Genomic DNA, 26,350 nt, shown 5'->3' with positions numbered 1-26,350 from the left:
GACAATTAAAGCATATCATAAGTTTGCTGTGAGAGCCTGCACCGATGACACATATTCAGGGCAAATTGTAGGCTTTTAAAGAGGTAATTTAAGAATGAACAAACTATTCGTCTAGGCTGGCCAAAATGGAAAAAAAAGATCAGTTTTTTTTATATTTCATTCACCTGTTTCTGTTCCTCAGCTGCTGCATCTGGCACAGATATTTGAGCATGGCATCATATATAGCTATGTTCTGGAGAAAGCAGGGGCTTCCTAAAAGCCTGTTAAGCCATCTGCCATTCACCTGAGTAAAATATTTTGATGCACAAATAAAGAACTTTATAAACATTGGCAGAACATCACAGATCAATAGCTCCTGCTCTTCCAATGGTTTGAGGCTGGAGGTTTGGAGCACATCAATTTTTTGGGTTCTTCTCAGTTTATCCAGAGTTTCAAGTCTGTTCTTTCATGAAAAGGGGAAGGCCAGGGAGCTTCTCCCTCTGCCAGCTTCTAGTTCAGCCAGTTTCTGCTTGTCCTCATCATCCTTCCCGCTGACCCCAACCCCCACCCCAAAAAAATGATGACTTTGCATTTCTGGTAGCGGGTTTTCTTCTGGAAGCAGTCAATCTCCAATGTGTGGGTCCTCAACATCATTGACAAGGGGAATCAAATAGTTTCAGAGGTTTCCAGAGTATTATTTCTCTCAGATCCCAGCTAAAAGAACGCCCACCCAATATTGGATATTCTCCAGGGTCTTCAAGATTTGCTCTCGAAAACTGCCTTATTTTAAGAGTAGTAGAATGGACTGGGTTGGTACTGCAGAATGCTTGTGATCCTAAAACATTCAGGAGATTTCAATTCTATCTTAATTCTACAGAGACAAAAGCACTATCTTAATTACAATCCCTTAAAAATGGTTATCCTACAATTCGTCCTACCGTATCAGGGTTCTGAGAAGTTCCTCTGTTTTTTTATTATACATCAACATTACCAATTTTGAGTTCTTTTACTTGGTCTGGCATTGGCTAAATGACGTTCACCATGTCCTGCCACTTTGAGAGTATTATACATGCTCATGGTATTCAGGAGTTTCAGACCTTGGTGACTAGTTGTATATATTTCTTTTCTTTCTCAAAGAGGCTCAAGGATGTGAGCCATATTTGTGATCGCCAACAGATGTCTGCTCAACCGAGAGAAAAATCAAATTTGTCTATATGATAGAGGCAATTTTTGGTCTTGGTTGAGAGTTCAAGCTGAGATGGCAGTATGTCTTAAGTGGCTCAATTGGCCATGCTTCATTTTCACACTTTATCCCACTACAACCCCTCTTCAGAGAAGTAGAAGGCATTCATTCCAGTAACTCAGTAGACTTGTCAGAAATTTCAGCAGTGAAGTCAGATCATTTGGACAGGGGATTTCATTGGCTCCTCTTCCTTCTCAGTTAATTACAATGGATGTCAGCAGGACGGGCTGTTGAGCTATTTTGAGAAACTGTGCCATTCAGGGGTTATAGTATTGAATGGAAAATGGTAGTAAATTATTGATCATTTTTATTGTATGCTCCTCTACTTAAGGATAAGCGCTCAAACGGATAAAAAAGATGAACAAGTGGGTCCAGGCATATGGCCACCTTTGGTGTTTTTTCGGGTTTCTCAAGCTAGCTACCATAGATCAGAAGATGGGGGGGGGGGTATAAGCAGAGTCCTGCCCCCCTTCTCCCTGGAGCTACTTCATTTACTGGGGAGGAATAATAATCCTCTGAGCAAAACCTTTCAATCTTCAACATCTGTTTGTCTCTTTCCTAATATTTTCCAATCAGATGTTTAGGGGTTTGGGATTTCTGGGTTAGACCTATTTACAACAGGGTTAAACTGTCTTGCCTTACTCACTTTTGCTCTCTGGTTCCCTATCAGGTATCTGAGGTACCATTGCCTTGTCTCTTCTGTGGCCCAGGCATCTCTAACCTCTCCAGCGTGCTTTGCAACATCAGCGACAAGAAGAAAGAGGTTTTGTTGATGGCACCATATTTGCCAGGAAGGTCCTGGTTACTGCTTATTCTCAGTGTTTCAGTTTGCAGTCTGTAGATTTAGCCAACCTAACCCATACACTTTTGGGTCCTTTCACATACAGAATAGCATTTATAACCCTTTGATTTGGGGCTAGGATTGTTAGAAGAGAAGTGTGAAAGCCCATGGATGTTTTGACAAGGTATATCTTTCTAACTTTCTGTTCAGCAGTCTAGAAGACCAACGACCATTAGGAGAATTCTAGGCACTAGCAAAACGTTGATTCTTGGTCTTCCTCGAAACTGGTTCAAGCTTATTCCTGTGCACCTATCCCGAGTCTGCATTGTCTTAGGGATGGATTTCTGTTCTGGCATTTTCTTCCCTTGGTAGTTAGTGGGCAGCTATTAAAGCTTTTATAGGGTCTGATGTTCAGGGCTTGTATCCTCTAGCTGTCAGTCTTTTAAAGAGTTTTTCTTTTATCCTTGACATGTTATTTACTCCTTAATTCCCACTCACCAGGTCCCTAATGCATCTTGAGAATCCATCTGGTCAGTCGGTTAAGTCAGCCCAGGGCTACAGCTTGGGATTGGTTGGGAGTCTAAGGAGAGATGGCGTTGTGTCCTCAAGATAGTTTATTGGGCCTGACTTCACCGTATGATGCTTGTAAAAAGCTCTTTTTTCAGCTCTTAGACTCAATAGACCTAAGCTTTTTAATAGGCAAAGTGCTTCTCATTGTATCAGTTTCCTCAGGACGACATTTAGAGGAGAGAAGGGTGTAAACATGACTCTTTTCTTCATTTTCTTTCTGCTAAAGGTGTTCTACATATTGATCCTACTTTTTGACAATAGTTATTTCCTCTTTTCATGTAGAACAGGATCTGAATATTCCTGTTTTCTTTCCTTCTACCCTTGTTTTGTGGTCCATGAATAGCAGCAGCCCGGTGTTCCAGAAGGGTGGTAGGGCAGAGGCGGACGCTGGGGGGACGAGCAGACAGCACAAATAAATCAAAAAAACATTTACTTGCTGCATTGCCTGATTGCAGTGCTCTTCTAAGCTCCTCTCCACTGCAGGCACAGGCTCCCAGACTCCACTGCGGCAAATCATGATGCATCTCTCACGTTGCTGGTGGCAACTTGAAAGCAGCTTCAGGATTGGCCTGAAAGCCGCTAAGTTGCACTCCCAGTTAGACTTGGGAGCCTGTGTCGGCTGTCTCCAACACGGCAACGCAGCTCGGGTTGGAGACTGCTTCAGTGCGCGTGCCCGTTTGGCCATCGAGAGACAGCTGGCCAAACCAACATGTTTCTCAGATAATTTACAGACAACAATATTTTCCAGGGTATTGCGTTACAGAGGCTTGTAAGTCGTTTTTTATTCAAAGAAATGTAAATGTTCCTGTTGTTGTAAAGCTGCTTTACCTTGGATAAATCTTCATGGAGTAAGGAGTAGGATGAGGAAAACAGATGAGGACACAATTCTCTGTTTACTTACTGGTAATCTTCATTACTCTGAGTGGTAACCTTCCTTGTTGGAGTCCTGCACTATCACCATCTCCACCGGCAAGGGAATATGACTCTTGGTTGCATAAGAGTGTCTTTCTGCTTTTAACTTGGTATTACAGGATGTGCTGTGAGGTTGGTCTGTTTTTAGTGTTACCCAAAAGAGTGTTGGCTTGGACTCTGGTTTAGTGACCTTATAAACATGGGTGTTTTTTCAGTTACATATGGGAAATTACATAATGTTTGTAGGAATAGGCAAAGCCGCCACCAAGTAAGGATTGTTTTGAGGAAGACTGTGACTCCATGTAATGAAGATGAGTAGTAAGTGATCCAAGCAATTCTCAAATTTTCTCCTTACCTGGAAGAAGCATGGCTTGATATTGTTTACCCTTGTCTAAGTGCACCGGGTAGATAAGGGAGTTAGGCAAATGAAAAGAGAGGGCATCTGAAAAGCCAGCATTGCTGGCTAAAGGTACACAAATGAAGACAAGTCTCCAGATTAATGGATTTTATGTTGAATCATTGTTTGTGATTTGCTATTTTCTCACTTGATGCATGTGGCTGTCCACAGGTTGATTTGGATTCGGGGCTCTCTGATTATTCTGTGATCCAACGCAGACTGAAACACGGCTGGAATGAATTCAAAGTGGACAACCAAGAACCAGTGTGGAAGAAGTACCTAGGCCAGGTAAGGCGCTACATTAGCTTCTCATTGCCTCAACTGTATATTGTTGTTTATTTTTCATCAACACAGTCAACACTTCTTTCACAAAGTTGTTGGTACTTAAGTAGAACTTATGTTCACAGAGACTGATCTGCAAGAGGAATTTTCTTGATCCTAGTTCATAGAATCAGGAATAACAGACAGTTCTGCCCTTAGATGGTATTTACTCCTGATCGCCAATTGCCAGTTTTAAAGAATTTTCTGGGTAACTCTTCAATGGGGGTAAAAAACAAAATGGCCTGAGTTATTGCCCAGCCACAAGTTTGTGAATGTCCACAGACTTGTCATTTGTGAATACCCACAAACTTGTGGATTGGTGTTCACAAATGTTTCTGATGTCCTTTTCCTCTCTTGAAAATGACTCTAGCAGAAATAAGCTCCTTCACAGGACGGTAAAGGAATAGGACAACTCTTCATTCTTCATAGGGTAACTGTGAATGGAATTTGCTCACAGGTAAATTGATTTCCTGTAGAGATTTAGGTGTAAATAAATATTCTTTTACACTTTTCTACCATTCGTATTCCAGTGGATTTGTCTGCAATATGCGTAAACCACTGGAGTTTGAAGACCGTACTTTGGTTTGTTTAGATTTTTATGGCAAACTCTTTGAGTGTAACAGGCTCTGAAAATACCTAAATATATGCACCCATCTTGGATGATAGATTATGATGCACAGGTTTCCACTTTTTCTGCAACTAGGCTCACTGAGTAGAGCACCTGAAAACTAGTAGGTACTGAGGAATAGCTAGCTAGCGGTCCATGATGCTTTAAAGATTATATATCCGGCCTTAATGCCTCCGGTACACGCTGGTAAAAAAATTTGTTTGAACCAATGAGGAAATGGTGTCTGTGCATTAAAAGGGTTGACCTGTAGAGAAAAAACTTGGTCTAATGCCATCAAAGGTGTTTTTGAAACAAATTTGCCTCTAGAAGAAAATTGTTTTAGAAATGAAATAGTGTTTATAAAGTTATTTTATATGGGGCCATTATGGGGGCTCAATACATTTTCAGATGGCTCATTTACAGTACCTACATGTATATAGAAGGCAGCACTAACATAATGCAGACAGTGCTGTACTTTCTTTGAAAGTGACAGTTTGCTTTCATCACAGATTATTTTATTTTTTTTAGTTTGATTTATTGAAGAAATTAAGAGGGGGAGGAGAGGAGAGGGAGAAAGGGGGAATAACAGTTACAATAAGTATATATATATGAAATAAGCAAGACATTAAAAATTCTCATGAAAAGTAAGCATAACAAGCATGATAAATTATGAACATAACATGTGAATACAAATGAAAGGTATAATACAGTATAATGAGGCTTTAAAAGATTACAGCAACCGGGTAATAAGCAAATCATGGGGGTTTGCACACTTCAACTATGCTAGAATCTGGAGAAGGGTGCACAGGAGCAGAGGAAGAAAGATATGTTACCAAAGGAAGCCAAATCAGGTCACGTTTAATGGCCAGGGAGATGGGAGACACATAATTGGTATCTAGACGATGATGAAAACAGACCGCATTCCACCAAGATTGGTAGGAAATATTTGCAGCTTGTTCCAGTTTGAAGTGATATTATAAAAAGCTACAGCTATTAAAAGGTCGACTAAAAGGTAGTGACCAGGAGATTGAGGAAGATCCGGTGAAAGGGAGCCTAGAAAAACTTGTGAAGGGGAAAAGGGAACCTGGAAGTGGAAACATTTTTGTATTTGCTTCCAAACCAGCTGCCAGAACTGGGAAATAGGAGGGCAGTCAAACAGCATATGTTTGAGATCTGCAGAGGGACAGGGACATGACCAACAAGTAGAGGGAGTATCTGATGAAAAACGGGATAAAGCAAGTGGGGTGAATAAAGTTCTGTTATAAATAAAATATAAAGTGTGGGTAGTATTAGCAGCTCTAGAGGTCTTATGAAGTTTAGTCCATATTTTATCCCAAAGAAGTACAGGCCAATTCTGAGAAAGATCCGATTTCCAGGCAATCTCAATACGAGACTTTAGTCTATCTTTGGTAAAACGGAAAGAATTATACAGATCAGATGCAGAAGGAGAAGTCTCTAATAATAGAGAAGTGGATCTACGCTCTAAAGGAACATCGTTGGAAGATGATAGGGAGCGAAGATATGAGATCAAGACTGGATAAAGGGTAGCGTATTGTGAGCCTGGGCGTAGTGGGCGTAGTGGGGCTCCGCGGAGCTACGCGGAGAGGGCGAGAAGCTACGCCCACTCCCGCACTCCGCGTAGCCCCACTACGCACCTCCCTCCCGCCCTCCACTAGATACTTTATTTAAGCAATTACACGGATTAAATTTTTTTTAAAGCACTTACCTTGTCCGGGGCTCGTCCGGGGCTCCCTCATTGAATAGCGTCCTTTCCTGGATACCAATGCGCATGCGCGGGCGGCCTCGCATGCGCATTTCTCCCGAGAAATGCGCATGCGCGGGCGGCCGCGCATGCGCATTTGTTTCCAGGAAAAGGACGCTATTCAAAGAGGGAGCCCTGGACGAGCCCCGGACAAGGTAAGTGCTTTAAAATTGTTTTAATCAGTGTAATTGCTTAAATAAAGTATCTAGTGGAGGGCGGGAGGGAGGCGGCCGACTCGGCTACGCTCACGGAGTGGGCGTAGTGTTGCCGGCTACGCTGTCTACGCAAAATGCGTAGAAGGCAACACTACACCTACTCCGTGGGCGTAGCCGAATAGGACGCCCAGGGTTACCGAGCAGAAGCGGGTAATGAGAAACAGGATTGAAGTTCCTGGAAGGAGAGAGGAGTATCATGAGAAATTAATTGAGAAATCCAACATATTCCTCGAGAATGCCATGTTTTCCAAAAGAAGGTGCGATTACGGATTTTAAGAAGTGAATTGTTCCAGATCGGTTGTTCGTGGGTGGAAAGGAGGGAAGGATAAGATGAAGACCGATAGGGTAGAAGGAGATTACGAGAATGAGAAATAACGGGCGTACGAAGACGAGTTAAGGAAGATGTAAAGGGCAAGAATTCGCGAAAGGTAAAGGGAGAAATAAAGGAGGATTCCATACTCAACCAGACAGGAGGATAATGAGGAAGATCAGTAGAAAACCAACGGATCGATTGTTTCAAAGAAAAGGCTCGATGATACTCTTTAAAATCAGGAAAACGTACACCAGAATGAGTCTTGTCCTTTCTTAAGGAGGCAAGAGCTATCCGAGGACGCTTACCGTTCCACGGAAATTTCAATAATAAAGAATCAATCCTTTTGAAGAAAGAAGTTGGAATGTGTAAAGGGAGCATGGAAATAGTATAAAGAAGAAGGGGGATAGCATCATCTTTATAGAGTTGAGCCGGCCCCACCAGGACAAAAAGAGCGGATGCCAGCGTGTAATAGCCGTGTCCATTTTCTTGGAAATATAATCGAAGTTTAGTTTAAGAGTATCAGATAAAAGAGGAGCAAACCACACCCCCAGGTATTTTATTTTAGATGGTTGCCATGAAAAACCTGTTTGAGAAAAAAGATGCTTCTGACAAAGAGGATTCAAAGGCAAAATTTCACACTTATCGGCGTTTAAGCGGTAACCAGAAACTGCAGAGAAGGAAGAGACCTGCTGAAGAAAGGAGGGAATAGAAGTAATAAGATCAGAGCAATAGAAAAGAATGTCATTAGCGTAGATCGAGAGTTTAACCTGACGAGAACCAAATTGGAAACCAGAAATACTGTTATCCAGACGGATTTTAGTAAGGAAAGGTTCTAAGGCTAAAGCAAAAAGTAAGGGGGATAGAGGGCAACCCTGTCGGATTCCCCTATGTAAAGAGAAATAGTCTGAGGACATCCCGTTGACAAAAATAGAGGCTTGAGAATCGGAATAAAGTAAAGAAACAATAGAGATGAATTTGGAAGGGATGCCGATCCAACATAAAGCTTGAAACATAAAGTCCCACCCAATCCTATCAAAGGCTTTCTCCGCGTCTAAAGAGATAGCTGCAAAAGGAAGATCCAGAGAGGAAGCTTTGCTAAGTATGTTGAGGAAAACACGAGAGTTATCGGAGGAGAGACGTCCTTTGACAAAACCAGATTGTTCAGGACCAATTAGATCCGGTAAGAGGGGATCCATGCGTAAAGCTAGTATCTTGGCTAGAATCTTATAATCCGTATTGACCAAGGATATTGGTCTGTAATTCTTGCTTAAAGAATGATCCTTATCCTCTTTGGGATCAAACAAATTAAAGCCTGTTGAAAAGAGCCGCTTGAAGAGCCCGTTCCGAGAAAAGCTTGAAATAAGAATAAAAGTTTAGGAAGAAGGAGAGAGGCAAAGTGGCTATAAAATTCAATAGTAAATCCGTCAGGACCCAGAGATTTACCGTGACGTAGTTTGGAAACAGCGTGGGAGATTTCAGAGAGTGAAATGTCCTGTTCTAGAGAGTGAAAATCAGCATGAGAAACCGGGGGAGAGGGAAGAGAATGAAAGTAAGAAAGGAGATCAGCAGACTCCGGAACCTGTTCGGGAGTATAAAGGTTATCGTAAAATTTGACAAACTCAGTGAGGATGTCTTTATCCTTAAAAGTAGATTCTCCAGAAGAAGTCTTGATAGATTCAATCTTTGTACGTTCCTTTCGTATCTTTAAATAATTGGCCAGGAGTTTCCCCATTTTATTCTTACCTCCATAATATCTGGAGTTACAGTTTAGCAAGATATTAGAGGCAGCGTCGGTTGTGAATTTGTTCAATGAGATTTTTGCTTCAATAAGTGATTTAAGGGAAGTTTCAGATTTAGAAGCATAAAAGGCAAGTTCCAAAGCTTTAATATCAGCCAAAATTTTATCTGACTTGGCTTCTCGGAGTTTCTTCCGCCGAACCACAAAATTGATAATAAAACCCCTAGAGGCTGCTTCAAAAGAGTCCCAAACCATAACAAAAGGGGAGTCAGGGGTATGGTTAAATAGGAAAAAATCAGTGGCAAAGGCGTTAAATTCGGTACAAAAAGTGGGTTCCAAAAGCAAAGCATTATTGAAGCGCCATCTGCCAAAGTGGGGAGAGAATGGGAGTAGGTCAAGGTCCACAAAAACTGGAGCATGATCGGAGAGCAGAATGGATCCAATTTCAGAGCGAATAGCGTGTTGGGACAGGGATTTGCTAAGGAAAATATGGTCAATGCGGGATTGGGATTGATGAGGAGGGGAGAAAAAACTGTATTCTCTAATATCTGGGTTACACAATCTCCATATATCTACCAAAGCATTATTTTGAAAAGAATTAACAAATTGAGTGTGCATCCTAGAGGAGACAAATTTGACTTTTGAATGTCGGTCAAGGAAGGGGTCAACACCCTGATTACAGTCTCCTCCCAGGAGTATGTAATCCCCAGAGAGGGAGGACAGCTTAGTAGAGATAGATGGCCAAAAGGACCTATCGATCCCAGTAGGAGCATTCACATTAAAAAGGGTGAGAGGGATATTATCTATGAGTAATGTAACAATAACCCAACGACCCTCAACGTCACATTCATGAGTGATTGAAGAAACATTTAACTTTTTATGCAACAGAATTACAACACCATTCTTTCTGGTTGCTGTAGGAGAGCAAATAACATGACCCACCCAACAACGCTTGAGCTTTAGAGCCTCTACCTCAGCGAGATGGGTCTCCTGAAGGAGGGCGACATCAGTCTTAAGTCTTGCTAAATGTGAAAGAACCCTTTGCCTTTTAATGGGATTATTTAATCCCTTAACGTTCCATGTCGTTACACGGAATGGAACAATAAAGAAAAACAACTAACAACAACATGCTTATTATTGCAGAATAAGTAAACTGAGAAAATGAGAAAGAAACTAGTGAAATGATGAAAGGAAAAGATGATATGGATAGTAGAGGAATAATAAGAGAGGAAAAATGAGTCCAGAAAGCACAGAAAAGTGAGATAGTGGAGAAAAAAAGAAAAAAGAAGGAAGGAGTCGAAGAAAGAAGTTCAGAAAAGGAGAGGAGGAGAAAAAGGGCAGGGACAAGAAAAATCAAAAAGACAGTACACGTCCATAACGAACGACTGAGAGACATACTTACGAAAACCAAAAACGCAAACGGAGATGGGGGTGGATGCGTCGAGGAGATGACGACGGTAACACCAAGAACGGATGCCAGACCACAAAAATCACAGATTCAAAGGGTGGTATACAAACAGGATGGGTACATTGGGAAGGAGGAGAAGAAGAGAGCGGCATCTGTAAATATAAGAGAAGAAAATTGAGTAAATGGATAAGGCTTGAGGGAGACATGACGGAAGGCAGGAGTAAAATAGGTAAATATACAAAGGAGTAAAATGACAACAGTAAAAAAGAGTCATGAAATACAAAGAATGATAGCAGAATGGAGGAACATATAAGTCAGAAGTTAATTCAAGGCGGTCTGGAGACGTCCACAACATCAGAGCTGTGCTGACGAAGGAATTCTTGAAGGACAGCAGGATCTTCATAGGTGGTAGTTTTGTCCTTGTAGGTAACCTTGAAAAGACATGGATGAAGAAGTCTATATCGGGCATTGAGAGCTCTGAGTTGCGGGCGCATATCTAGGAACTTCTTCCGCCTGTCTGCAGTGGCCTTGGAGACATCTTGAGACAAATAGAGGCGGTGACCTTGCCAAATGAATTGTTTTTTAACTTTTGCAGCTGAGAGAACTTGCAGAAGGTCAGTAAACTGAAGGACCAGCATGATAACACCTCTAGGCTTAGAAGAGACTCTAGGACCAAGGCGGTGAGCTCTCTGTATGTTGATGGAGGCCAGGGCCGGGGCGTCTAAGACTTTTGAGAGGAAAGTTTGAAAGAAAGTAGTAGGGTTGGACCCCTCCGTTAATTCAGGAAGTCCGTAAAGTCGGAGGTTGTTCCTACGGTTCCTATTTTCCAAATCCTCTGTCATTTTCTTAAGCAGAAGAACCTCAGCCTCCAACGAAGAGATACGAGAACAGGAGGAGTGAAGAGATTCTGAAGATTGTTCCAGGAGGAGAACACGGGAGTCCAGAGAAGTCCATTTATCTTGCATAGCTTGCATGTTTTGAGTGGTAGCTTCCATGAAGGGCTTGAGAGCACGAAGTTCCTCTAAGATAATATCCATGGACGAAGGAGAGGAACCATTCTCGGGAGAAGGTGGGTCTTTCTTGAGACGCTTGGAAGAGGCTAAAGCGGAGGATGTCTTCCCGCCACTTTGAGACTTGGGGATGGCCCCAGTTGGTGCGTCAGATTTCGACATTGTGACTGTGTCAAAATCCTGAAGGGGAGAGTCAGAGTCCGAACCAGATGGCAACTTCGTTAACGTGGCAAGTTTCGAGTTGCGAAGTTTCCCCATAGAAGAAGTCAGCACAGCAGTGAAATGAGACAGGAAGCACCTGAGTAAAGAGACAGTTCTGTTTGATCAGCAATGAACGGGTGTGGGGTGAACTGGAAGCAAAAACCCCAATGGAGATCCCAAAAGGACAAAAGTGTCTCAACCGATATCTCAAAGAGGCTTTATTATTGTGAGGGAAGCACTGCAATCTAGAAGAAAACTTGAGGGAAGCAAAGAGACATGAAAACACCTGCCATGTGAGCCAGCTTGCGGCACCAGGAGAGAAGTTGACGGTAGAAAGTCAAGACATGTGTGGAAATTCCAAAAACAATAGAGGCGAATTGGCAAGAGCAGCAGCAGATGCTGAGAGGGAGAAGGCCAAACTGCGTAAAATTCAGTTGGGATGAAGAAAAGTTCAAAAGCACGTAGGGACATGCAGAAGCGAAAAACGATCGTTATTCGTCATTTAACACTGGGATGTAGTCAAGAGGTCAAAGCCAAGGAGACCAAGAGAGAGCTGCTTTGCAGAGGTAGAAGGCGTCAGCGTGTCACAAAATGGCGGTTGTCAAAGTAGGTGTAAATTTGCCATCAAAAGAGGAGGAAATGAGGTACATACCAAACAGCTACCAGCATAGGAGACACACCGCTAGAAGGGATGCGCAGTTTCAGTCAAATAGCATGGCCAGAAGCATATTGGAAGCGGTGACCTTGCAGGCAGAAAAGTGTGTGTCGCACACAAAATGGCGGCCGGAGCTAAATCATCCGGCCGAAACGAGCAACTCCGTCAAAACGGCATGAAAAGTCACAAGAGTGAGGGCGCTGGGCTCACCTCACATTCCGGTGATAGGTGAAGTGTGCGGCTGGGCTGAGTTGATCCAAAGAACGCCGCAAATCATGTTCAAAGAAGGGTCGGCTCCGTAGCTCCGGTATCACGCCGCCATCCTCGTCGGCGCGTAAGCCACGCCCCCCATCACAGATTTTTTTTTTTTAAGGGAACAGGGAGGAACAACCGAAGTGTCCACTGTCCCAGGACTCTTTGGTATTACAGAAGGAGCAACAAATATTTGTGTGACCAAGAGGCAGGCTGTAAAATGGGCATCAACCCTGTGCCCCTTTTTTTTACAAATACATCACTGTTATCAAAGAAAAATGATTCCAATTATTCAAACTGTACCTCATATGGACATCTCTTTTTGTAAAAAAAAATATACATAAGATTTGGCTGGGTTACATAAATTGAAGTGGCAGCTGGCAAGTATTAAGACTCGTGGGTGAGTGGAACTAAAGCAAAAAATTAATTTAAAATGGCAGATACCTTCCTGTTTTGCCGCACAATGTCCACCTCAAAGCGCCAGTAATCAGAAAACTGCATTACCCAATCCTGACGCAGTTCTCAAGCATGAGAGAAGCATCAGGATTGGAGGGAGTGGCCTCTCTCATCACTCTAAAGAGCACTGGTGGTCTGTGCTTTCTCTAACACAGCTGTCTAAGACAGCTAAGTAGCAATGTTTAAAATGCGCATGTCTGGCTGGCCATCACACTGCCGGCTGGCCAAAGGGACATATGCACTTTAAACATATTTGCACAGCTCCCTGCTGCCACTCAGCAGCAATTGCCCCACCCAATCCTGACACTCTGTTCAGGATGGGTTGCTGAAAAATAAAATGGTAATAAATAAACTTCATTACCATTTTATTTGTCCGCTCTGGGGTCATTTTTTTAGCAGTCGATGCTCATCCGCTCTCGTGGAGGAGCCACTCCTGATAAATTGAAAACTTCAATTATTGACAATTATAGAGCACTAAACAGTGGGAGTTCTGTCATGTCCTATTCTAAACAGCCAGGCATTTTATTATTTACATCTTATCCGTGACCGATAGACATGGTGCCAGGTGGCCAATGTGTTTCAGCCTTGTTCAGGGGGACCTTCATCAGAATGAAAGTAAGACATGTGCATTATATATTCCAGAGTGTCTCCTTTCTACAAATCAAATTAACCCTAGGTGGTACCTTCTAATTTCAATTGCTTTTCTTTGTTGACAGAGCAATGTGACAAAGATGCAGGGTGGAGATAATTGGTAGATCCGTCCTTTGTTTCACTTCTAATACACCTCTCTGACTCATATTGTTAATTATTCTTTAGCCCAAGGGCTTATTGATGTGCCTTACATTATGCAAACATTGGTGCAGCTTTTTCTGCAATACTACATTTCTCTAATGATTTCACACTAACCTCCCCCTGCTTCTCTTGAGGGCGGTACCTAGCCCTCCTCCAAAGCAAGGCTGCTTACCTCTTGTAGGGAAACTCATAATGTGAGATGCCACGCTGCTAGTATCTTTGCACTGCTGCCCTGCTACCTGGTACATGTAGGTTGCACCACCCTTAAAGGTCAGGGCTCATCTGCAGAGAGAAGTATTTCTTAATTTCCATTGTATACTGCATTAGAGGTTTTTTTTCGGGTGCTCGGCCCAGTCTGCACCCAAATAACAAGGGGAAGTGTCTGATTCAGTAGGACTGTGAGTCTGATTAATTCAAGACCTGAGGTTTGCCAAGCATGCTTGAAAAGATGTCTCTTGTGCTATTTGGTTGGGATGGTTAAGTTTCCAATCTCTATGCATTCCAAGAATGACTCTGCTGTGTCCAGTCGTCCTAGGTTTTTCTTGGCAAATTGTTAAAGCTTGGTCTCGCCCTGTGGTGGCTGGCATGTTCCAAGGGTGGTAGGGTGGGTGGGACATTAAAAACTGTAATAATTCAATTAAAACAACTTACCTGCGAGCGCAACGCAACATCCTCCCCCTCCTCCTCTATGGTCTTCTCTCCTCCAGGCAGGCTCCAAACTCCCTTCCCTAATGCTACTCTTGCCAGCATGAGGTCAGTGCTAGGACTGGTGGGAGCACGCTCACTTGGCACTCCACATCGCTCTGGAGACTTTGGCATGCAAGAAAGCTGGGTTAGAGAGGTTTAAAGTATGCATGTATGGCTGGGTGTCGCAAGCCGGATGGCACAACAGACTTGCACTTTAAACTGAAAGTGCCTTTCCTTTTGGGAGACAGCGTTTACATCGCAATTTATTTACAGCGCGGTTGTTACAATGACCGCATTGTTAGAACGCGATGTGTTTACAATGCAAGTCATTAGATCGACTTGTGTAGGGGGCGCTCTAACCTAAGGAATAGTATAATTTACTATTCCAACACCTTCCCTACTTTTGCGCAGGCTGGAGTTGGAATTGCAAATGATACTATTCCTAAGTCCAGCGTGCCCCCTACAGCAAGTCGATCGAATGACTTACGTTGTAAAGGTATCGCTTTCTAACAATGTGGTTGTTGTAATGTCCGCGTTGTAAAGGAACGCGCTGTAATAGCATGCGATGTAACGTGCTATATTCTTCTCTTTCTGCTGCTGTCATTCAGCAGCAGCCCTGCCCCCGTCCTGATGCTCAGTTCGGGATGGGGTGAAGAAAAATAAAATGGTAATGAATTAACTTCATTACCATTTTCTTTTTCTCTCTGGTGGCATTTCAGTGAGGCAACGCCCCTGGCCTCGCCATAGGATCATGCCTTTTCTGTAGCAAAATTGAAGTGGGCAGGAGCAGAACTTGACTGGCAATTGGAGCTCTGTTGCAGATCTAGTGCTGGCAGAACGAAAGTAGGGTAGATAATAGCAGGACTAGAGCAAAACCGGTACAGGCAGACTCGGAGCAGGCCTGACCTTGACAAGCCTGGAGAAGAAATGGCACTTGTAGGATTAGGATAAAGTAAAGTAGAACCAGAGCAGATTTAGAGAAAAGAAAGAATCCACCTTAAGGGGTCAAGCCAGAGGAGTTTTGATGCACTGGTACACAGATTAAAGTCTGTTAATATTTTCTGTAAGAACAAAACTCACCTTACAGGAAACAATCAAGTGTCTTGAAGAGCGCGACTACTCATCCGTAAGGGTCTCAAGGCGCTAGGGGTGGGGGGACAGCTAATCTGTTGATGGCACTGTGGTTTAGTTGAAGAGTCAGGTCTTGAGGTCCTTCCTGAATTGAGACAGCGACGGTGATTGCCTGAGGTGGAGAGGCAGAGTGTTCCATGTCTTTGCTACGAAGTAGGAGAAGGTTCTTCCTCCGGCTGTGGTCTTCCGGATATGTGGGATGGTGGCCAGGGGCAGTAAGGTGTAGCAGAAGTGCTCGTTTTAAAAGTAGGCATCCGGAAATGGTGTTTGAGTTTTGTGGGCACCTTGGGCTAGTGTTTGTTTTTGATAGACTAGACTAATAAAAGGGAGCTGCATTAAGAATTCTTATTGTGTAGCTGTGCTAGTTGTAAACAATGAATCATGAAAGCAGGGCAGGAGGATAAAAAGGTCAAGGAAAGTTGGATTAAGAGGTTTGAGTTAGTGTAGAGCAGGTTTTTGTAAAAAGAGCTACTTATGCTCTAATAAAGACATCCTGAGCTACTAATATTGTTGTTGTTGGAATAGTGTCCAAACCAGACAAGACTGCATAGTAGGCAACATATGCAAGATTACTAGCAGTGATTACCCCTTTGCATCAGGCATAGTTGCCAACAGTAATGTAAACAAGTATTGGCAAAGCCAATCGGTCTCGCCTTTGCGATCTATTATCTTTCCCAATGGCCCTTAGCCATGCTGCACAGCATCACTGATGCTGTGTAGCAAGGCTAAAAAAAAATCAAATGTACATATATATATGACTGGCTAAATTTTTTTCTATTAAGTTACCTTTCCATGTTGGATTGATAACCAAAAAGAAAAAACTAGCAAAAGCGTTTTATTTTTATGAATGAGGTGAAAGTAACACGCGGAGGGTAATAGCACCCGGGGCAAAGCCAACCTTGCGGGGCACAGGTGCGGGGTAGAAGCAACATTGGTGACTGGGGCGGTAGCAACACGGGCAGGTGCGGGCGGAAGCAAAACAAGGGATGGGAGGGAGAGGCAACACGGAGGGCACAGGTGGGGGGAAACATGGAAGGAATGAGGTGAAAAAGTGCAGTATGGATCTGGTGGAGAGAAGCACATGGGCAAGAAAGCAATGCAAGGGAGTAGGGGAGAAGAACATGGGTGAGAGAGAATTACACTGAGAGAAGTATACAAGGGAGAGACCTGGAGAACACGTGCACTCTCATTTATTTATTTATTTATTTATTATTTATTGGGACATTTGTAGAGTGCTGCGTTACGCACACCGGCGTGTCCGCGCGCTGAAAGAGGAAGAGGCAGCAGGCAGGGATCACAAAGACAGAGCCGACCATTATTTTGTGTAGAGGAATGTTTTCAGTCTCGCTCGGAACCTGGCTTCCTCCGGCTCCAAGCGCAGGTCCACTGGTAGTTTGTTCCAGTTATTGGCCGCCAAGCATCTGAAGGACCTGCCTCCCATACGGGCTTTCTTGACTCTAGGGATCCTAAGGAGACCGCCCCCTGCGGATCGAAGCGCACGTGTTGGTTGATACACTTCGATCAATTTATTCAGAGGGCTGGGTGCCCTGCCATTCAAAATTCGATGACCGGTACAGAGGGCTTTAAACTCCCCTCTTCTCCTTACAGGGAGCCAGTGTAGCTTCTGAAGCGCCGCCTTAGAAGGCGCCCTTTTGGGCAGCCTAAGAATCAAATGAGCTGCCGCATTCTGCAGCACTTGCAGGCGTGCCATGCTTTTCTCCGAAGCCCCCAGGTACAGCAGGTTCCCATAATCCAACCTAGCTGTCACCAGGGCATGAACCAGGGTTTGACGGGCGCTAATCGGGAGCAGGTCGAGGACCTTTCTCAACTTCTTCAAAATCCCGAAGCAGACTCCTACCACCCGATTAATCTGGGGGCCAAAAGTAAGATCCGCATCAAACCACACCCCGAGATTGCGTGCCTCTTGACAGGGGGTCGGGGTTGGTCCAAGACAAGGAGGCCACCATGCCGACGACCAAGCAGACTGGGCTCTCCCCACCACCAGCACCTCTGTCTTGTTGCCATTAAGCTTCAAACAATTGATAGCCATCCACTCGGCAAGATCTTTCATGCACGAGCGGAAGCCATCGGCAGCAAGACAGGGCGCGTGCGATAGGGAGATCACCAGCTGCGTATCATCGGCATACGAGACCAATTGGAGACCATGACTCTCCACAATCGAGGCAACCGGCGCGACATACATATTAAAAAGGGTCGGGCTCAATGACGAACCCTGCGGTACGCCTTGGCCCAAGGGAACCCCCTTTGAATAGCAGTCTCCCTGCCTAACTCGGAAACTTCTCCCCATGAGGAAGTCCTGGATCCATCTCAGCGCGGTGCCAGAGATGCCACCTCTGTTCAGACACTGTAGCAGGATGTTATGAGCTACAGTGTCGAACACCGCGCTGAGGTCCAACAAGATCAGGGCCATAGTTTGGCCTGCATCCACCCCCTCCCTCAGATGTTCCGTTGCCATAAGGAGGGCAGACTCGGTGGAATGGCGTGGCCTGAAGCCAAACTGTGTCGCGTGGAGCAATCCCGTCTCTTCCACGTGCTTCATAATTTGAGTATTAACCACCTTTTCTGCCACTTTGGACAGAAACGGCAGGAGGGAGATGGGCCTCAGATTCTCTAATACCTCGAAGCCTAGGTGGGGTTTCTTTCGGAGCGGGAGCACCACCGCCTGTTTCCATCCCTCAGGGAGCTTCCCCGCACTGAAGGAGATGTCCAGGACATGCCTCATATAAGGTTCCAAAACTTCAAGGCTTTCCGCCAGGCGTTTGGGAGACACTGGGTCCCACGGGGACCCTGATTTAACAGAGCGGCACACCACTACTAAGTCCTCAGGTGGAGGGGTGTAGAAGTTAGTGAGGTGCCCTGCCGACTCCGTGTCCGCAAAGGCTGCTGCGAGGTCAATCCCTTTTGTCGGGTTGGGGAAAGTCGAGTAGATCTTCTCGACTTTAGTTGAAAAATATTCGGCAATACGGTCACAAGACTCCGTAGAGGAACTCTCCGGCTCAGTAGATGATTTTACCGTGGTCAAAGACTTGTAAATACCGAAGAGTTCTTTGGCCGAATTCTTCGACCCCAGGATTTGTCCAGCATAGTAGGCCGCCTTAGACTTTTTGATCAGCCTATGGTGCAGGCGCCTTTTTTCCAAGAACAATTCTCTGGCCTGATTGTCATACGCCACCCTCCATGCTCTTTCAGCTCGCCTACAGTCTGCCTTTGTTAACCTCAGTTCACTACTATACCATGGGGCAGAGCGTTCTTTCCGAGCACCCATGGCAGTGCGGCAGAGAGGGGCTGTCTGGTCAAGCGCTTCAATAATGCGCTGATTCAGATTTAAGACCACTGTTTCAATGTCTTCGCCACCCGGCTGGCCACCCTGACTTAAAGCATGGTTGAAATCTTTCACCGAGAATTTGGCCCACTTCCTCCTGAGATAGTTGGGGGGTGCCTGACTAGCTTTGTTGGATTTTAAGCTCTGTATGGAGAATGCCACCAGAAAGTGGTCTGTCCAAGGGATAGGCTCTATACCGGACACCTCCACACCTCCCCAGTTAGCATAAACTGGGTCCAGCAGGTGTCCCTGGCGGTGCGTGGGGTCCGATAGCTTCAATTCAAGTTGAAGAGCTAGCATATCCCGGCAGAAGTCCTTAGCCCCTGTATCCTCAGGGCAATTTAAGTGAATGTTCAGGTCTCCTAAAAGGAGGAATTTATCCCTGCGTAGGGTGGCCTCCATAAGATTTTCAAGCAGGCTCTCTCTAAACTTAGTACAGGCCCCTGGCGGCCGATATATCAGACAGCCTTTAATCGTTGTGCCCCCGTTGATTTGGATCGTGAAGACTCCCGCCTCACTCTCCACAATCATCATGCGCTCCAAACAACAGCCCAAAGTATTCCTAAAAATAATAGCAATCCCCCCTCCCACCCCCTCCGACCTATCCTGCCTAACCCAAGAATAGTTCTCCGGCGTGGCCTCAATAACATCTGAGTCGGAAAACTGGTCTAACCAAGTTTCCGTAAGAAACATTAGGTCAAACTTTTTATCAAGGATCATCTCATAGACATCAAGTCTATGTTTGCGTAATGATCTTACATTAAGGAGGCCACAAGAGAGTGCTTGCTCCGTAGTGTCCCGCAGCAAGGTAGAAAAGCAGTAGCCGCATTGAGGACAATCCCTATCATCACTCGTCATACCATGCATGCATTTGGATTTAGTGCGCGGTCGGAAGCCAAGGAGCTGCTCCTTAGACCAGCGGATCTTACGACCAGGGGTCGTCACCCTAGCCCGCAACCGGCCGCGGACGGGCGCAGACGGGCTCGACTTTGGCGACACTTCGGCGCGCCTTCGTCGCGCCCGCTGCGCACGTCCGCTGCGCTCCCGGTATGACATCCTCCTTTTAAAGCCCTCAGCCCGTCTGTCTCACCGCGACTAGACCGCTAACCGGCCACTCGCAGGCGGAAACGGAAGTGACTGTCTCTCACCTCCACGCCCTCCGCTCAACGGTGCTAGCCACCCTGTCGGACCGAGGCGTGGAGGAGGGAAGACAAGACAGGCACCCCAAAGCGTCTGGTGAGTCAGGGGGTCCGGGGGGGTTCTAGAAGCCTAAGTCCGCTAAGGGTATGGCTTTAGCTTTAGCGGAGACACTGCTAAGAGTGCATCCAATTACCGTGCAGAAATAAAGATTTTTAAAAATGAAGGTATGCTGTGCAGCACAGTCCGTAAAAGCGCTACGTGAGCACAATTAAAAACACAGTACACAATAACAGCGCGCAAAGCAGCTTATACTGCTTATACAAAAAGAAAAAAGTAGCACTTGAAAAGCAAGCAGTGGAAGGGCACAACTATTGCGTCCATGCTCAAGATGAGGGACAAATGGAGATGAGGAAGGAAAGCCCACAAGACCTAATGAATAGGAAGCAAGGAAATGAGTATCCCAAAAGCCAAGCAGTGGTAAGCAATAATAAGCACACTGTAAACTAAGAATAAGCCTTGCAACAGACACTGCATGTGCTGTCTCACAGCCTTCAATCTAAAAAGAATTTGTAGATTTGGTATGCTGCTACATTGGTGATAACAGCCATAACTGCAATGCCCTTTGCAACAAGGTAATACTATTATTAACTAGGGGCTAGATGTAGGTAAAAAGGTTTTACCGATTCTAAAATACCGAATTTTACCGATTCGGTATTTTAGAATCGGTAAAACCTATGTAGGTAATTATTCGGTATTTTTTACCGAATCTTTAAGATTCGGTAATTACCGAATCGGTAAATACCATTCATTGCCATTCATTCTAATGGGCCTGGAGGCCCATAGGAATGAATGTAAATTACCGAATCGGTAAATACCGATTCGGTAAAATTGTGAAATAGTCAAGGGTGGCAGGGTGTCACTTTGACACCCTGTTGCTCCCCTGATTAGTGCTTGTGTGTCATGTGGCACACATACATGCCCTTAGGGCACAGGTGTAAATGCACATATTTTCATTTACATAGGAATTCGTTATTTACCACCAACTAATATTTGGTGGTAAATAACGAATCCTTAAAGCCCTGTAGCACTGTTTACAGTGCTACCTACATTTCAAAATACAGATTCGGTAATTGTATTTTTTTCATGCCCTACATCTCAGTATCCAAATACCGGTAGGTAACGGCCGAAAAATTGTATTTTTGTCTGTTACCAACCGGTATTTGGATTCCTGCATCTGTCCCCATGTGTCCAACGCCGCATAATTTATCACTCCAATAGCAGCATTAAATATGTGTTTTGGAAATTCGACAATTTTTCTGCAAACTCCAGCTAATGAGCTCTGAAAATACACATATTTTCCAATCAGATACACTCTGAGTTTGGGGTAAAATAGCTTCTAATTTAGTAGGCTGCGCGAAACATCGGAAAACTACTTCCATGTAGCTGGAGAGCGCCCAGTAGCTCGTGAGCTGCTCGTTGGAGAAGCCTGGGCAAGAAGGTTCAGGATAAGGATGTGAGCAGACTTGTCAAAAGCACGTAGGAGGAAAGGACCATTAGGCAAACTCCAGGATACCCCATGGCTTTCTATCGCAGAGCAGCTTTTCGAATGCCGTCTGGAATTTGCCCACAAAGGTTAAGTCCACTTAACGTGCACTTTTTTTTTTTTTTTTTTTAGAAAGAAGGCTGTGTTCTGTTGCTACAAAGTAGCAGGTTAGGCCAGAGAATTAATGAATCATGGTGCACCGCCAGTATTCCAGCAATTGTACGGCTTTAAATTATCCATCCTCACTTTCTTCCATTGCTGAGATCATGTTGTGTACTTGGGCTTTAGTTTCTAAACCAAAAACGTGATTAGTGGTTTGCCGAGCTTTCAGCTGAGCACATTATGCTTTTTTTGGACAAATGCCCAGGGCCTTTATGAAGAGGCCTGTTTCCTTGTAATGTTTAAAACATCAGTAAACAGAGGACGGCCTCTTGCTAAGACTCTTCGTTGGACTCATGGAAACAGGAAGTGGTTTATCTGCTTCCGCACTAAGCTTTGGTCTTGTTCATATGATCATCACGTTTCTAAATGGTGAGAAATGAGGGAAGAATTGGGGAAGATCACAAATGGGGAAGCAGCCCAGTTTTACAGGACTCTAGTGCATTGGGCTAGGGCCTGTTTTTTGTGACATTTAGGACAAGGTCATTCTGGCTTCTTTATATGGTCACTGTATGTCTTCAATCCTCATCCCTGCGGTTGTGGTAGGAATTGTCGAAATGTAATTTCTGAATACCAACTAAATAGTAGCAAGGGGTCAAACTAAGAAAGGAAGGGGGATGTGTGTCTGTGTACAGATGGCGAAATCAAACACCAGGTACTCTCCATGAAATTCGAGATGTTCCCATCAGAGTCCCAACCCGTACCGCCCTACATCATTTGGGAACTGTTTGTCACAAGTGGGAAAGATTACCCAATGTAAGATTTGGCCAGACTTAGCCCAATCTATCTTTCGAGTCCCAACGTGAGTAAAATGTTAAATCAGTATCAGGTGGTATCTGAAGAGCAGTGCTAAATAGTGAAAAACAAAAAAGTGTTAAAGTGAGGAGGTATAAAACTGGGTAAAAAGGAGGAAAATTATTTTAATAGGCACCTCCCTTTCCCAACAGTAAAAACAGTGCATAGGTAGTGCTAACAAATAACTACCCAGATGTACGTGATGGTCGACATGTTTCTGCAGTTTACCTAGGGTCCATAGGTCACCTACTGCTTCATCAGGGCCTAGTATGCTACTGCTAGATGTGGTGAATAAACAAAGGTGAAATGTAAAACAATCATCACCTGGAATTCTCCTGTTGTCAAGATCCCAGGATGCCACAATGTAACAAACACACATACAAGAAAAAGAAAAATGTACGTTATAACAAATTTTAGAGAATTTTTGGCATAACAACAATGATATCTTATGTCATCATGTGCCTGCTTGTTTAATTAAACGGTCAGGAGGATATAATGCAAAATATCATGTTTACCGTAAGGGTATAACATGAGAGCGATCAAAAGTATGAAAATTCACTCACCCAATCGTTAGGAGAATGTAGCTCCACCTCACCTGGCCACAGCGCAGGTAAAACGGAGCACCGCTCTGTATAGACAGAACAAACGAAAAAGAAGTCAGAGGAAGCACTCTGAGGCTGGGGAAATAGTGCTGATATATTCCAAAGTTAATCTAACGGGAGCGGGTGAGACTCGGCGATGTAGCTACGCCCGCCTTTAGAAACTGTCCATTATCAAGTGTAAGGGTTAGTTATGATATAACGATCATTCTTGTTGTGTCGTTCATAGTCTGTGAATATCTATGGGCATAGAAAAATGTATCGCTATGGTTTAGTATATGTGAGTCTCACTGAGATTCTAACAAGGAAAGACTCGTCTCGAAACAAAGTGCGGCCGTCTATTTAAAGTAACGCTCTCAGGTGACGCCGCACTTACACACAAGCACTGCTCGATCCTCATTACCCTTCACGTGGCTATCTCAAAGTAACACGCTCATCTCTACAATCAACTGACCTGTCCGTCGGTACTCCGGACATCCGTCTGGGCTGTCTGTGGGAGGTACCGGGCGGACAGGCCAGGGTCAATTTACAACTTCCGTGTTTGCGGTGGCGGCGTGTGCCGGGAGGCAACGTCACTGCGCCCCGCTAAGGATGTAGGGAGATGTAGTCATGGTTCCCTTGATGACTCAGTACTTGTAGGGAAATGTAGTTTCTCTGATGGCGATCGCGAAACCGAAAGCGTTATCTGTATATACTATCCCTCCATTGGAGTAATTACGAATTGTGTTCATTAGTATTCGAAACATAAGGGAGTAGTCATTCTGTGTCCACGTACTTAGTAGATAGATGTATAAGTCGTTGGAAGGTGCAGAAAAACTATCTCCCTTATGAATAGAAGGTTCCGAAACTCTTCCTGTTTATAAATGAAGAACTGGTTGCCAACAGGAATGATCATAATGACATCCAAGGGATGTCCTCGTTCAGTCCGTGCTTGTTTGTCTGAAGCTTATAAACCCACTTTTGTTCGCGCTTAAACAAGAAGCCACTCACATCTGTGACATGTGTGGGTATTAGTGGTTGTTCGAGTACTGTCCAATGTAAATCTGTAGGGGCGTGTCTGACTTGTAAGAAATGGTTTGTCATTCTAGTCGATTGTTTAGAGCATCTGATTGAACTTTTATGTTCTGAGATACGTGTCTTGACTTTTCGTGTCGTCATCCCCACATATCTTTTTTTGCATGGACACGTGATGAGGTACACAAGATTGGTGCTATTACAATTTGTGAACCTACGTTGTTCCCACGGTCTGTCCGTACCGATGTCAATTGTCAATGATTTCGCAGTCTGAGGACATGCCGCACAGTTGCCACACGGATGATGTCCAGTGGCTGCCGGCAAGTTCCACAGTGTACCTATTGCTCGAGGTATCTCACATTTTGGTCGTGTGTGGACCAGTTTGTCCTTCAAATTCTGGCCTCTTTTAAACGCAAATAGTGGGGCCTGTATGGAGTCTGTGCCGGTATTTAAAATGCTCCAATGCTTCCTCACTATTTTTTTAATCTGGTTCGATTGTGTGCAAAATGTGTTCACAAAGGTGATCCGATCCTGTTTCGGCTTAGGAGGTAAGATTTCTAATAGGCTCTCCCTGTTATTATTGGAGGCTTGTTTTTTGGATTTGCGAATCAACTGTTTGGGGTAGTCTTTTTGAGATAGGTCCTTTTCAAGACCTCTGGCATGATACTCAAAATCATCCCTAGTGGAACAATTCCTTTGAATACGTAGGAATTGCCCAAAGGGCAAATTGTCACGTAAAGTTATTAATGAAATGTAATTTCTCCAATATGTAATTTGTAAAGTTTTGTGAAAATTATGCGGCGACGGTTGTCTGCCAGAAGACTGTGCTCAAGATGTGTGCTCACAGGCATCCCACGCAAGATTCCTTCTTAATAAATTGGTCAGTCATCAGAGTAAAACTATATTCTGGGTATGCCCTTAGGTTAAAAAATCAGGATACACCTATTCACTGTCGGATGCGGTTGTGTTTTTTTTTCTTCTTCATTTTAACCAGTCTTCCGCTTGTGAAAATTGTGCAAAAGCACTGATCGAACATTACACAAATATGTAAAACCCAATAACTGGAATTTATGCCCGGTTCTACTCGCAAAAAAACTTCCTTGGCCTAAACTGCGGCACTAATCCATTTTGCTGCCTGTACTCCAAGGATATACATTATCAGGCGAGATTATTACCATACAATTTTTTGTGCCTCTGTCTGGTCTGAAGGGGTCAGGAAACCCTCCCTGTGAGATAATGCTGGTGGAATAATTGCACATTCATAGATTACTGAATGCCATACGCTGGAAGTCTATTTACATGTGGACCTTTCGCTATAGACAACTCACTTGATATGCTCTCATTCATGGAAACGCTCTCAAGTGCTTTTACATCACACATGTGAGGTAATCTTCCTTCGCTCCACCACCATGGGCACAAGCCCCTCCTCCATTTATGGCAATGAAGACCCAGAAGTCTCCTACACATAGTGGGCAGAAACACTATAAACGATGAGTCAGCAACAAGTAAGTGCAATCAAATATGGGGCCACTTACACCTGGGTCCCTGAAGGGTCCTCCTTAATAATAAGCTATAAGGAAAGCATGATGCTTATGTTAAAAGTTGTGATCTGATCTCTGTCAGCAGGTCCTGCCCAGTGTACAGCAGAAATCAGATCTTTTTGAGGCTCTGAACTTGTCCCTTGATTTGGTAGCCCTAGAGTTATTACCTACTCAGGAATCAGACAATCCTCACTATCTGCTACTCCTGTTGCCTGTTGAGGATGGACTTGGATGCGCAGCTCCTTGAGACATTTGCCCTTCGCACGTTCGACCATGCATGGTGTCATCCCAACCAGTTTATGGAGTCCTGAGGGTATGGCAAGTTCTTTAGAGGTCTTCCTCAAGGGGTGATCTTATGTCCCCTCCCACCCACTCTTGGCGTGGCAGAGTAAAGGCCTCAGCGCAGCCTTCGACACGGTTAACCACCGTGTCCTACTCCATCGGCTGGCCGTGGCAGGGCTCGCAGGTTCGGCGCTCACATGGATAGAATCCTTCCTTTCAGGGCGCTCGTTCCAGGTATGGGATGGCAACTCCCACTCTGCCTCCCTCCCCCTTGCGAGCGGAGTCCCCCAGGGGTCATCACTAAGCCCCACTTTATTTAACGCTTACATGGCCCCCCTCGAGGATGTCGTCGCCCCCTTCGGGATTAAGATAGTGAGCTATGCAGACGACACGCAATTGGTCGTCTCACTCTCACATCTGGACAATCACCCAGACAATCTGCCGAACTGCCTCCAGCAAATTCACCACTGGATGTGCGAGTCATCGCTCAAGCTAAACGGATCA

The 26,350-nt window shown here is 44.5% G+C and overlaps 1 protein-coding gene across 1 annotated transcript in view; it reads left to right on the top strand.

The window, feature by feature from the left end:
* Positions 1 to 26,350, top strand: part of ATP2C2 (ATPase secretory pathway Ca2+ transporting 2) — a 371,780-nt gene that overhangs the window by 164,168 nt on the left and 181,262 nt on the right. Inside the window, exon 3 of the mRNA XM_078670787.1 lies at positions 4,054 to 4,170. Coding sequence (XP_078526913.1) covers positions 4,054 to 4,170 — 117 coding nt within the window. The remainder of the gene's footprint in view (positions 1 to 4,053; positions 4,171 to 26,350) is intronic.

This window comes from Lissotriton helveticus, chromosome 12 (assembly GCF_964261635.1).
Source record: "Lissotriton helveticus chromosome 12, aLisHel1.1, whole genome shotgun sequence".
Classification (NCBI taxonomy): Eukaryota; Metazoa; Chordata; class Amphibia; order Caudata; family Salamandridae; genus Lissotriton; species Lissotriton helveticus.
Note: the sequence above shows the minus strand (reverse complement) of the source record. Positions and strands in the feature narration are given on the sequence as shown.